Source organism: Pleurodeles waltl, chromosome 3_2 (assembly GCF_031143425.1).
Source record: "Pleurodeles waltl isolate 20211129_DDA chromosome 3_2, aPleWal1.hap1.20221129, whole genome shotgun sequence".
In the NCBI taxonomy this organism is placed as follows: Eukaryota; Metazoa; Chordata; class Amphibia; order Caudata; family Salamandridae; genus Pleurodeles; species Pleurodeles waltl.
Genome location: NC_090441.1, coordinates 110509286 through 110521826, shown reverse-complemented (window position 1 = coordinate 110521826; position 12541 = coordinate 110509286). Strand labels below are relative to the sequence as shown.

The following is a 12541-nucleotide window of genomic DNA, read 5'->3' as shown; positions in this document are numbered from 1 at the left end:
GTTTAGTACATACACACCTTTTCAAATGAACTACATATTTTAACCGATTTTTGGTCTAGGAAGAACTTGTAGTTTTATTGTCATTTTGTAACGACTTAGGACCTGATTTTGATATTGGTGTTACTCTGTCACAACGGTGACGGATCCTGTCCGTCAAAATCTAAATCCCATAGGACATAATGGAATGTCGATTTTGGCGGGCAGGATATCCTTCACCGTTGTGATGGAGTAACTTGTTCACCAATATCTAAATCAGGCCCTTAAGTGTTTTCCCACACTAGAAAAGGGCCTGTTCTGGGCTAGATCCTACCAATTTGAGTGTGCTGACTAAATATCTATACCACCAATGTTTATGTGGTACTCAAGTTTGGTAATTTAGTAGAGATCGTTTTCCCAATTGTGGACTTTAAATGTTTAGGTCTGATTAACGCTTAATGCACTATTGATCTGGTCAGCATTGAATAAAAGATAACTTTAGGCACACAGCATGAAGATTGAACTAGAATAATCGTGCAATACTTTTTTTTTATCACTCAAGACTTGTTTGCTGTGACAATTTAGTAAATTTAAAGCAACGCCCAGTAATTGTGTGGCCTTTGTGGTTACTATATTTTACCTGAACATTAAAAGCATATCCAGTTATTTGCCACTATGCCTTCTTTTATTAGTCTTCTTGAGCATGTAGGCTGCTACATAAAAATAGCAGGTGGCAGCTCATTATAATGCATGTGTGCGGTGAACACTCCATCCCTTTCCCCGCCACGCCTTGGCGTATGATTGTGTTTGATAAACTCTGATTACTCCCCGAAGGAAGTTGTGCACTCCTGCTCAACAACAAAAACTTGAAGTGAACACGTGCGATTTGAAGGACCAGATGGGTGTTTGAGTATGGCTTGAAACCCCACCATGTTCTCAAGCAGCAATAGCTGCAGTGAAACAGGAAAAGCAGTCTTAAATGCTTCAGTGCAGAGCACTCACACTGTGGCTGCAGAAAGGGGTCAACCTTTGAAGGGTATTTGTCAAACTGTGAAGCGATGAAAATAAAAAGGAGTTACTTTGCTGGCATGTAAGGTGCTTCCTCCCACAACCTTTGGATTTAACATCCAGCAGTAGAAACTGAAGAAATACATGCATTGTTAAAAAGGCAATATGAAACAGTGACTTTTGCTACCTTTCTCCATGCATCACAGAGGTTTTATGACATAAATAAAAGCAAATTGTGCATGTAATGCAAAGGAAGACACTTTTATGGTAGCCCTATATCTGTTTTCATACGAAATGTAGTTTAAAAGATGGCCCCTAAAAAGATGCTGGCATGTTCCCATTAAAATGTGCTACAGCGGCAAGGAAATTGTAATTTGACGAGGCCTGGGCGATACTATATGAGATGCAGGAAAATAGGGGTAGTGTTCATTTATTATAGACTCATGTCTTCGTCAGCAGAGCTTTGTCTGTTGAATTTCTGACTGCATGAATAGTGAGGCAAAATATCCAAATATTAATTCATCATTTACCAAGAGCTGTGTGGTTGTTCACAACCCTAAATCGGAGGCTTTTTCTTTTGTTGAGGTGCGGATTATGATTTAACCTCACACGCCTCCTTGATACAAACACACACAGAAAGCAGGGGTGAAGCTACAATTGGTGCCTTTGGTGCAGCGGCACCGGGGCTTAGAGCTCCGAGGAGCCAGTAGAGCCCCAACAATTAGAGTATTTCACAATTCCAACAACAGTCAAAGGGGCCAGGTACCTTGCTTATACCAGGGCTCATGGCATCCTTGCCACGCTACTAACAAAAAGTCAGATTTTAAAAAAAGTACATCAAATGTCTGCAGGACAATGTGAAACAAACTTTTCTTCAGCTGACGATTTTACCAATCTAACGGTAAAATAAAAGGTGAGGTCAATGTCATATTTTTCTGTTATCATAAATGTGTAATCCCGGAACCCATTGTTAGCTACTCAAGAACCTCCAAACAAACAATTACTAGTGAATTTCTGTGAAAGTGACTTGACACAAACCTACTAGTCAAAAGATTTTTGTTTCTGAAGGTGTTACTCCTTTCTCTTGGTGCTTCAATTTCTCTCTCTCTCACAGTGCTTAATTTGTAAGTAAAAACGTGCCGGTGCTCAAAGCCCTCCTCTTAAACACGCCTCTGCTGCAATTAAATGTGTGAACACGGAATACCGAAGCCATCTCGGGCCTTTTCAATACATTTAAAGCCACCCCTGCCCCTTCAGCTCTCTCTTGCAGCTTTCAGCTTTCTCCCTTTGAGACGCTTTTTCGTTTTTCTCTTCCTCTGTCTTTCCCATATGTGTCTTTTGCTCGCAGTAAATACTTGGGAAGAAGAATAAGCGCCGGACCGCAAAAATAAGTGCCGGTGCTCAGCACCGGAAACAACAAGCACAAATTAAGTACTGCTTTCTCACCTCAGCTGCTCTGTGCCTCTCTCCATGTCGCTGCCTCCCCCTCTCTCTTTGTCTCTCACTGCCCTCCCTTCCCCCTCTTGTTTTTCTCCCCTCTTCTCGATAATGGTCGTATCTACGTTTGCCATAACATGTTTATATTTTTCATGATTGAGGAGAAGGATGAAAGGGTTTGTGAGAATTCTATGCCAACAAGATGGACATGTGCAGAGAATTCAACATTTAGGGAAATACATAAACTGTTGATGACCCTCAAAGGCGAAACCAAACTTTCTGTAGTCGTTGGATACCTATGACGTAGCAGACTTAGCATCAGAAAAGATATTGCGAGCGTGGACCTGACATTGCTACGGCATACATTAGAGTGTTTGTTAAGCGCGCGAGCTTGCAGACTTTGATGCTGCTGAGCAGCTGAAGCAGTTTTTGTGGAAGGCATCAGCTATGTCAAGTTCAACACTAACAAGGCTGATCTCTAAAAATTAAAGCATTTGCCAGTAAACCACCATCGCATGAGCGAATGCCTTTCTGGCCCTCAACACAAAAATACCCTAATAATTATGCTGTAAAGTACTGTGGTGTTCCATTGACACATTCGTGATTGCATCGCACATTTTCTACAACTTAAGAAAATGGACAACTATTCCAAACTGAAAAAGTGAAGGTGATGTGTCTGCAGTGAGGACATATGAGGATGAGGGTTTATCAGGACATGCAAGCCAAGAGTGTCATCCACTTGGCACAACCTGTAGGTTTGCTTTGTGGAAGGATTCGTTTAAAGACAACATCAAAATAGAAGTCAAATGAGTTTTTTTTTTAACTTTCTGCTACGTTTTGTGCTCTCCAGTGGAACATATAACATTTTAAAGAGCAGCCTAATGCATGATGGCAGAATATGTTTTACTTATCTACCTGACGTCCACAAAGAAAGCGTTATTCTGAAGCTCTTACTGTTGTTGTTTGATCATGGTGTGTACTTCGGTTTTACTTTTCAGTGGAAGGACTCTTTTTGAAAACTAATAATACAAAGGCACCTACTGAGAAAGCTCCTAACTAGCAATCATTTTGCCTGGTTCTGAAGTTACTGATACAACTGATAGTCACAAAAATAAACAAGAAATTCAACTTTTTAATGAATGGAAAAACAACAAGCACAATCTTATTTTTCCTAGTGTGGTTTACACAAATGTTGAATCGCCACCTATGGGGGGGGGGGTGAAAGCAAAGTTAGTTCGAGAAAGGTTCATTTTAATAGATTTCGTTGTTCATGGAAGAAAGGCTCTATGTGAACAATTTAAAAACACAAACATGCTTTTTGAATAGTTAAAATACATTTCAGATGGAAAAACATTCATCATAGAGGATCCATAAACTCTAGAAAGACACATACCACCCCAGAGGTTGACACAAAAAACACCAGTTTCACCGTTCAAAGGCTATTCACTTGGTTCTTGGTTTATGAAGTCACATGGGGAAGCTTTTTGTAAGAACTGTCCCCCAAAACACGTACAACAACAAAAAAAGGTATGTTCTACTTATCCTCACATTTCTGCCTGGGGTACGCACCATTGGCGGTGCTGGCGTCGGCATAATGGCAGTGGGTGGGATGGCGTGTGGAAAAGGCGTGAAGGTGTGCTGGTGGGTGTGCTGATGTGTGTGCTGGTGTTGATGCTGGTGCTGGTGGAACTCGGTTCGCAGGTAGGGTGGAGGACCCAGAGAAGCACCTCGATCTGCACTTTGAGAAGCCAAAAAACGTGTGTTCAGTTCCTGTCGAAGAAGATCTCGCTCTGGAAAAACCAAGAGATAAGACATTCATGAATAATATAGCTGGATCATTTGAAAATGTCCATTATGATACAACCACCACAAAAATGTCTGTTTCTTTTTACAGCCAAAGAAACAACATTTTGTCGCCAAGGTAAACACAGAGAAAATGAACTTTAAAACAAACACGGTACAAAATCTTGTTTAGAATGGCTTGTAGAGAATTTAACACCTTTTTAGACAAATCCCAGGTCATGAGCAATACTTTATAAGTAAAGCCCACCGACACACCATTATTGCTTCTGAATTTAAAAGCAGAACTAATGTATTTTGTCTCAAACACATTGTCAAATATTACATTTCAAAAGTACAGGAAATGTGTTATATATCTTTCTAATTAGGTAAACAATAAAATAGGATGAACTATCAGTTTGCTCTATGTTTTGTTCAGAACAAAATATCAATTGTTGCATTATTTATTTCTAACAATGGTGCAAATGGACTTGTATTGTTTTTATTCTGGACAGAAGACTTCTCATAATATTTCAGCTGCTTCCCTTGCCCCCTTAAATGATTTGTGTGATGCATATTTATTGACCTTCCATTGGTCACTAATGCACACGCCCTCCTATATTCAAGTATTGCAGAGTGAAATGGTAAATGTCATTATACGCTCATTAACCAGTCAACCATAGTGTATGCTGTATATGGCTTTGTCTTGAGTGTAAGATTCAGAAGGAAGGCAGATAGGGGGATATCCAACTGACATAAACCATGTCCTTATTAATGAACAAATTAGCCTATGGGACTATATTTTGTAACTCCCATACAAATGGACCATCTGCTGTAGACCTGGAAAATCACCAAAGGCTTTAGAGGGCCATGGTCTGGGTACACTGGTATACCAGTACATAATTGTGAATTGTGAAAATGTCACTAAGCATAAGCGATACCATAATGACCCTTCTTTTAAAGTTGCTTTCGCTTTAAGAGAAAATGCAAAATATGTTGGAAAAGAATGCAGAATATGTTGAATGTTTTAGTGGTCAAGCTAGGGAACTTCAAATAATTCAATCAATTTAGGCATTATCCACAGATTTTCAAACATCATGTGGGTACTGCCTCGTCATCTGATCTGTGATTCTGCCTCTTTGATTATGAATGAATGATCTTAGTCTTACATAGCACAACTGTCACTCTCACAAGAGCATCCTGGGGCATAAGCTAGAGATGACCAAATTCCCCAAGAAACTTATATACACTGAAGAGTAATATCTACTGGTTACATCAGGGAAAACATATTTTTTTTTTAATTCCCCAGTTTCACTAAGCCTCAGATGGATGGGTAATAGATTCCAGGCTTTGGCCTCTACTACCATAAAGGATCTACTTACTCAGGTTTTGAGTTTGCAGCAGGGGGCCTCAACAAGTTGGTGTTGGGGGATCTCAGTACTCTTTGGGGGTTATTACAACATTGGAGGAGGTGTTAATCCGTCCCAAAAGTGACGGTAAAGTGACGGATATACCACCAGCCGTATTACAAGTCCATTATATCCTATGGAACTCGTAATACGGCTGGTGGTATTTCCGTCACATTTGGGACGGATTAACACCTCCTCCAAAGTTGTAATAACCCCCTTTGTGTCTTAACCCGTTAAAACTGGGCAGAAATATATCTGGGTTCTGAATTGTTAAATGATCTGAACACTAATAACAGGATCTGGAACAATATTCTTTTGAGGATGGGAAGCCAATGCAATTTGCCCAAGGCAGCTGAGGCAGAGCTCCGGAGGGAAGTTGCAACACCAATCTTACAGCCACATTCTGCACCATCTGCAGCTTGTGTACAAGAAACTTTGAAAACCCTGCATAGAGGCTGATGCAATAATTCAATCTTGCAGCAATTGAGGCAAAGGCAACGGTCTTCCTAGCAGCAAGAAGCAGGAAATGAAAGAATGTTTGGAGGCTCTTGGCTATCCTGCTACTGCTAGGGCTTTAAGATTAAAAGATAGAATCAAATCAAATTTCACTTCAAGGTTCTTTGCACCTTCAACGGTGGCCGGCCGATGGTGGACAGATTTTGGCCACCAATGGGCAGGGGAAAAAATCTGATTTACCAAAAGGTATGACTTCGGCTTTGTCAGTAATTCATTTTAAATGGTTATTTTGCATTCAGCAAATAATGTCTTATAGGCAATTTTGAAAGTTCAATTCAGAGGTCATTTAATTTTTGTCCAGAGAGATGATTAACTGACTATCACCTGCATATGATGTAGTTTCAATGCCTTATGCAGTGATTAGGGCAATGAGAGGAGCCATATATATATATTAAAGAGCGTTGGACTGGGGGAAGAACCCTAGGGGACCCCCATGGTGACTGGCCTCTCCATAGAGAAGAATTGTCCCAGGGCAACTGTTTGCCTTCTCTTAGTCAGAAATGATTTCATGCAAGCTAGCGCTTTATGCGAGATACCAATTTGTCAATTCTCTGTAGGAGAATCTGGGGGAAAATGGTGTTGAATGCTGTGGAAAGATCTAATAACAACAACACTGTGTTATTCTCTGCATCCAGCATAATTTTTATGGTTTTCGAAACCTCTAACACAGCTGACTCTGTAGAATACTTGGGTCTTAAGCCCGACTTTCGAAAATGAAGAGCGTTGGGATTTTCCCTGATAAGTAGTCAATTGCTGGTTTACTAGTTTTTCCAACACTTTAATTAAGGTAGTCAATAAGGAAGTTGGTCTGAGATGTGTGAGAGAAGTAAGGTCAAGTAAAGGCTTTTTAGAGAGGCTTTACAACTGCAAGTTTCCACATGGAAGGGACCTCTGCTGTAGTTAAAGATGAATTAAGGAGCTGATTGATAACACGATTGACAATATCAATGGCAGACCCAGTAGTGCAAATGTAACAAGCTGTAATGTCCCTAAAAACAACTAAGTTAAAAAAAAATAACACACAAATATTAAAAATGATTAGTACACAATCATAAGCTTAGGGATCTCAAGGTAGTGAGATGGCAATCTATTAGTGAGGGAGAGGAAGCAACGTGCCTCACACGGAGCACTTGCGACATATACGGCAGGGAAATGTAATTTCTTAGTGGTCGCGTCTAGGCTTCGGGCATGCACATAAGGGCCAGTTCAATAATGCCCCGCCTCCTGAGCTCGTCCTGAGCCCAACAACTGAAACTGTAACCTCACATGTATGAGGGGGAAGAATTGCAAATGTAGCAAGCGGTAATGTCCCTAAAATGCAAATGTAGCAAGTGGTAATGTCACTAAACACAACTACGTTAAAAAACAATAACACACAAATATTAAAAACGAATAGAATGTTGCATGAGGGCTTTGTACCAAGAAGGCTGTAACTGGACTGACGGTGCTTGTGATCCCACTCTAAGGAGATGTGAGCAATCAGTTTAATCAGAATAATTCCTATTGGAGCAAGAACAAATCTGATTTCCATATGTTTGGTTCCTCTCTGTGATGCCACAGTGAGCAAAAAAGGGAACCAGAATGTGGCCAGAGTAATTCTGAGAATGGTAATTTTATTCAGGTTTTTCAATTAACACTTTCTGTTTTCCCGTTGCATTGTGGGTTTTGAAGGTGTTGGTACCACAAGCTTTTATCTTTGAAAGTATTGCCTCGGTTGCTGTTATGAGGGTATAATGAAAAATATATTACAAACTAAACAATGACAAATTGTGATTAAAGAGCACAGATAACAAGCAGGCTTCTACAAAAGGACACTCGTTTATGAACAATGCAGAAATGTTTCTATGGAGAAGTTCTGTTCCAGATGTGGTTCCAGAAGCAAGGAGTAGCTTTCCATGGCATTTTTGGTAACTTTGTGACTGGTGGTAGACCAGCTGTGGAAGTCAAAGCAACCTTGGCCTGAACTTATAGCAGACTGGAACTCAGCTGTAACATTAGCACTGAAACTTGTGGAATCTGCCAAAAGGAAATGTCTAATTCCATTCATGTCTATTTCTTTTATGTCAAGGTGAATCAGCTTGTAAGGACTATATTTCCAGTTCATACCTGAATAAGTGCTGTTGCCTGTTGGATGTCCTGGAACTTGCAGTGTTCCTGAAGTCAATGGAGGTGGGGGAGGTAAAGCCGCAGGAGGGGCAAACATATTGGGCTGATGCTGATGCGCAGGAGGAGTTTGGAGGGTCGGGGTAAAGCTATGAAGGGGGCTGTGGCTTGGCAATGACAAGGGGAAAGGGGAAGCAGAGGAACGATGGGAATGTTGTGGTGGCGGTGCCTGACTTTTGGCTGGAGTGCTGCTCCTGCTGCTGCTGTCGTGGAGAAAAAAGAAACACAAACATATGCAAAGCGTTAGGGGAAGTGAAAATAGCTTGAGATATTGGTACTTTCTGGCGTCAGTCCAAAAAAAAAAAAGATTACTCAACTTCACAATTCTCATAGTGCAACCTTCATCAGGTGTCTTGATGGTCAAAGCTCTGCAGTACCATTACTAATTCTGATGAAAGAGCTGGACATTTTCCAGTTTCACTGAAAACTGGAGACTCAGTTCCAGTAACATAAATCTAACAAATGTCTTCATTAGCAATTTTGTACTCTTCAAGGTGTTTCAGTCCGCAAATGAATAGCATGTATAACGCCCAAAGTTTTGACATAAACAGTTAATGAAAACTCGAAAAAGTTTTGTTTACCAATTAGAGCTGGGAAAATCTTTTGTGATTTTGCAGAATCAATCAAAACTTCACGATTGAATTGAAAAGTCTCACATTTCAACTCAGGAGGGTTTGTAGCAGTGGAGGATAAAATTAGATTTAATTTTTGGGTAAAAAAAAGAAGAGTACTCGAACGTCTTAATCAAAAACAGGTTTTTAGTAGCCTACAAAAATTCTGGGAGACTACACGAAGAACTCTTTCCTTTTAAGCTCACAGGTATAAAACTGACATTGTAAGTCAGGCACCTTTTGCCACTCAAAGTCATAAAAAATAACACTGTGGAATCTTTGGAAACAAACACAAAGTATACGGCACATGATTGCCTCTTCGGGTAGCATTCTCGATCTTGGTGAAATATATCTTAGTAATTGAAATTGAGCCTATAATCTTATGTAGATTATGATGGCCATATTAGACGGTGCAGGGCAAAAGCGTAGCACCACAGGGGATCCATACCTACCACCGACACATCGGCCGGTATAACATGCAGATGTCTTGATTAGTACATTAAACAAGGTGGGGATTTTTCAGTGCACATTTTGAAATAACTTGTTTGCAGATTGCTCAGTAATGCAAGAAAAACCACTAGGCCATTTGTGCAAGAAAAACCACTAAGCCATTTGTGCAAGAAAAACCACTAAGCCATTTGCATTTCTCAGACAACCTTCTCTGTGTTTTGTTATAATTGGATTTAGCTAGATATTTGTACTTATTTGAGCAGATGTTTGGCATGGGATCCCACTAACCCATTAATGTAATAACCACATTGTGGATCAAACAGTAGTGGAATTAAGGAGAACCTTCAAGATTGGTTCAATGCCACTGTTTTAATTGGTAAAACAGTGGAAACTTCAAAAAACATTTTACTATGACCGCTAATATGATTATGATAACTTGCAAAATTAATCAACAGCACCTGAATAGTCATTATAGGCCATAAGTCAAAAGGTGAATGTTGTACTTTACCTTAAACTGTTGAGGCTTAAACTGCTACTGGTGTATGCTGACAGGGGTTGCGATAGTGTCCGTGATGGAGGACGCGATGTCGCTGGAGGAAGATGAACTGAGTGCGCTGGGGAATGGTTTCGGGCCTGCTTTTGCACCTGAGGCTGTGGTGAAGGTTGAAGAACATCAGGCGGTGGCGGTGCCTGAGGCCGCTGGGTAGCCGCAGGCTGCGGCTCTGATGGAGACGCCAAACGGTGGATAAGAATGGGGATTGGGGATGAGGACTGCGGTTGGGGTTCTGACAACTGAGGTTGGGCAAGTGGAAGAACCAGCGGGAAATGATCTTTGGGGGCGACAGGTTCAAGAGCTGGCTCGTTAATGCTGTCTTGGCTCTTCTCCTGGCTCCTTTCTAATCCCGATACATGGCGGACAGGTTCTCCCCTTGGACTCCCGACATCATTTGTGGTCAGCACACTGACAACAAGTGCAGTATCTGCAAAACATAATAAAAAAAACACACTTATTACGTGATACCCTGATAGGACTTCATTTCAAATGCTCCATTTCAGGTTGCAGTACACCAATCATGGGTGCCTTGTCATTGGAAAATCGTTTGGCATCTCTCGAATGTTCTGCTATTGTGACAAACGAATACGGCAGTTTTGTTCAAACCGGTACAGGAAAAGATTCTAATAGAATGTTTGAAATTATGTCTCGGTAAATTGTAACAAACAGTTTTTGAAACGTTTCTAACTCACAGTAAACGTTGCTTGCAGTCAATGGAACAGTGACAGAATGAAAAGATGGGGGCAAGAACACTGACTCAAACACTTCAGTCCTCTTGAAACATGGATTTGGTGTCCATTCCCAGGGCCCCTGGAATTATGGATTCTGGGGCCGCAGCGTTTTTCGCACAGTTAACAATTCGCAGCATTTGCCACATAAACCATCACCAGCTTCATAATTTGCAGATTTTTACAAAAAAAATTGTGTCTAGCTCAAATAGAGCAAAAGTTCCTAAAATGTGATGCATGTTGCTGTGCAGCGGAAGACACATTGCAAAGGTTGACTGTTCACCTTTCAGTTGCTTATTGCTTTATTTGGGTGTTGAACTAGTACTGATATGGAAACATCTTTGTCAAGACAGTGTTAACGTGTAAAAATAACAAAATATTGAAATATCACTATCACAAAATGTGCCGCATTATTACACATAATTTGCATTTTATTGCAGCATTATTTAGTTCACCATGCTGCATACGTTGGTCCTCTCTTACTTCATAATTCCAGTGGCCTGACCACACCTTAACTTCATTGCAGGTAATGACAGCTGGTTTGAACAATATATAAGATCAACAACAGACCAGATCTTATCTTCAGTCATAAATACCACTATTTGTCACAGTCTAATTACCTATGTGGTATAATTACAACCCATTTTTGAATGGGCTGTTATGATTCTGAATCCATAGAGAGGCAAGAAAGTTAAGAGTCTGAGGGGCATATTTAAGAAGCCCCTAGCGCCACCTTGTGCCACATTTGCGTCAATTGTTTTATGCAAATGTGGCGTTACGGTGGCATTTCCTCCGCCATATTTACAATGTGGCGCAGGGCTCGCTTTGCGCCATTTTGTAAACATTTGCACCACATTATGCCTGCGCCAGACATAATGTATGCAAGGGAGGCATTTCGGGCACTAGGAGGCCCAAAAAACTTTAACAGATTTCACTGCACCATTTTTTCTGTCATTTTTAATGTCTGCTCTGAGCAGGCGTTAAAATGACGCACTTTGCTACATTATCCTGAGTCCTGCCACCCCTTTCACCTGTTTGCCAGATGCCTATAAAACAAAGTAGAACGACAGGACACTTACAAGCAGGGGTGGCTCCTCCGCAATGGCTAAGACGGCCGTCCAAACACACATGCGCACTCTCTTGCCCGCACACAGCCAGACTGGAGAAAGTGCACAGGCCCAATGGTGGTGTCTGAGCAGCAGTCACTGCCGCTCAGACCAATCCTGACGCTGCTTACATGCTATCTTTAGCAAGTAAGCAGCGCCATGATTTCTGGGGAGCGTTTTCTGGTGTCCCAGCAAATGCTGGGACACCAGATCAGGAAAGGAGGATGAATGAGGCAGCAGGAGAGGACAGCGGTGGCAATGAACAATAAGGGTTTTTTTCATTTTTTAAAAATGTATTCATCCCCTCCTCCATCCCCATCGTCCCCACGCCCCTCTCCCTGATATATGTGGCAGACACCGCTGCTTACAAGCCGGGCCACTTTATAACCATGGGTCCCTTCATCTATAGCGCAATCACTAAGACTTTGATCGAGCATCGTATAAAATTTGCATGCTTATGATATCAATTACCCTTGTCCTTTATGAATTCTTCAAGAGAATGACAAAAGTACTTCCGGGAATGAGAAAAATACGAATGTGTACTTTGTAAAGTTCAATATTTTTCTTTTATTTAAAAAAAAATATATATATATGCTTCCTCTGGCTTGATAGTCCTCCAGGGTGTGTTAATAGTAGCACCTGAGTGATAGCTCATTTAATAAACCACTCAAAGCCACAACATTCTACAGAGGAAGATTGTCATTGATACCTAAGAAAAGGTTCCACAAATGCATTCAGACGTCAAGAGCACCCACTGTGGTAAACTATGCAGCTGTCTCCCCGCAAGTAACATGGCTAATTTGAA

General features: G+C 40.9%; 1 protein-coding gene across 3 annotated transcripts in view; it reads right to left on the bottom strand.

Moving 5' to 3' along the window:
• Positions 1–12541, bottom strand: part of AUTS2 (activator of transcription and developmental regulator AUTS2) — a 1924915-nt gene that overhangs the window by 49808 nt on the left and 1862566 nt on the right. For 2 of the 3 annotated variants that reach the window (XM_069226926.1, XM_069226927.1), the window contains 3 exons: positions 9858–10329; positions 8232–8491; positions 3970–4211 (listed from right to left, as the gene is read on the bottom strand). In XM_069226926.1, coding sequence (XP_069083027.1) covers positions 3970–4211; positions 8232–8328 — 339 coding nt within the window. In that variant the 5' untranslated portion in view covers positions 8329–8491; positions 9858–10329. The remainder of the gene's footprint in view (positions 1–3969; positions 4212–8231; positions 8492–9857; positions 10330–12541) is intronic. The other variant, XM_069226925.1, reaches the window with a different exon arrangement.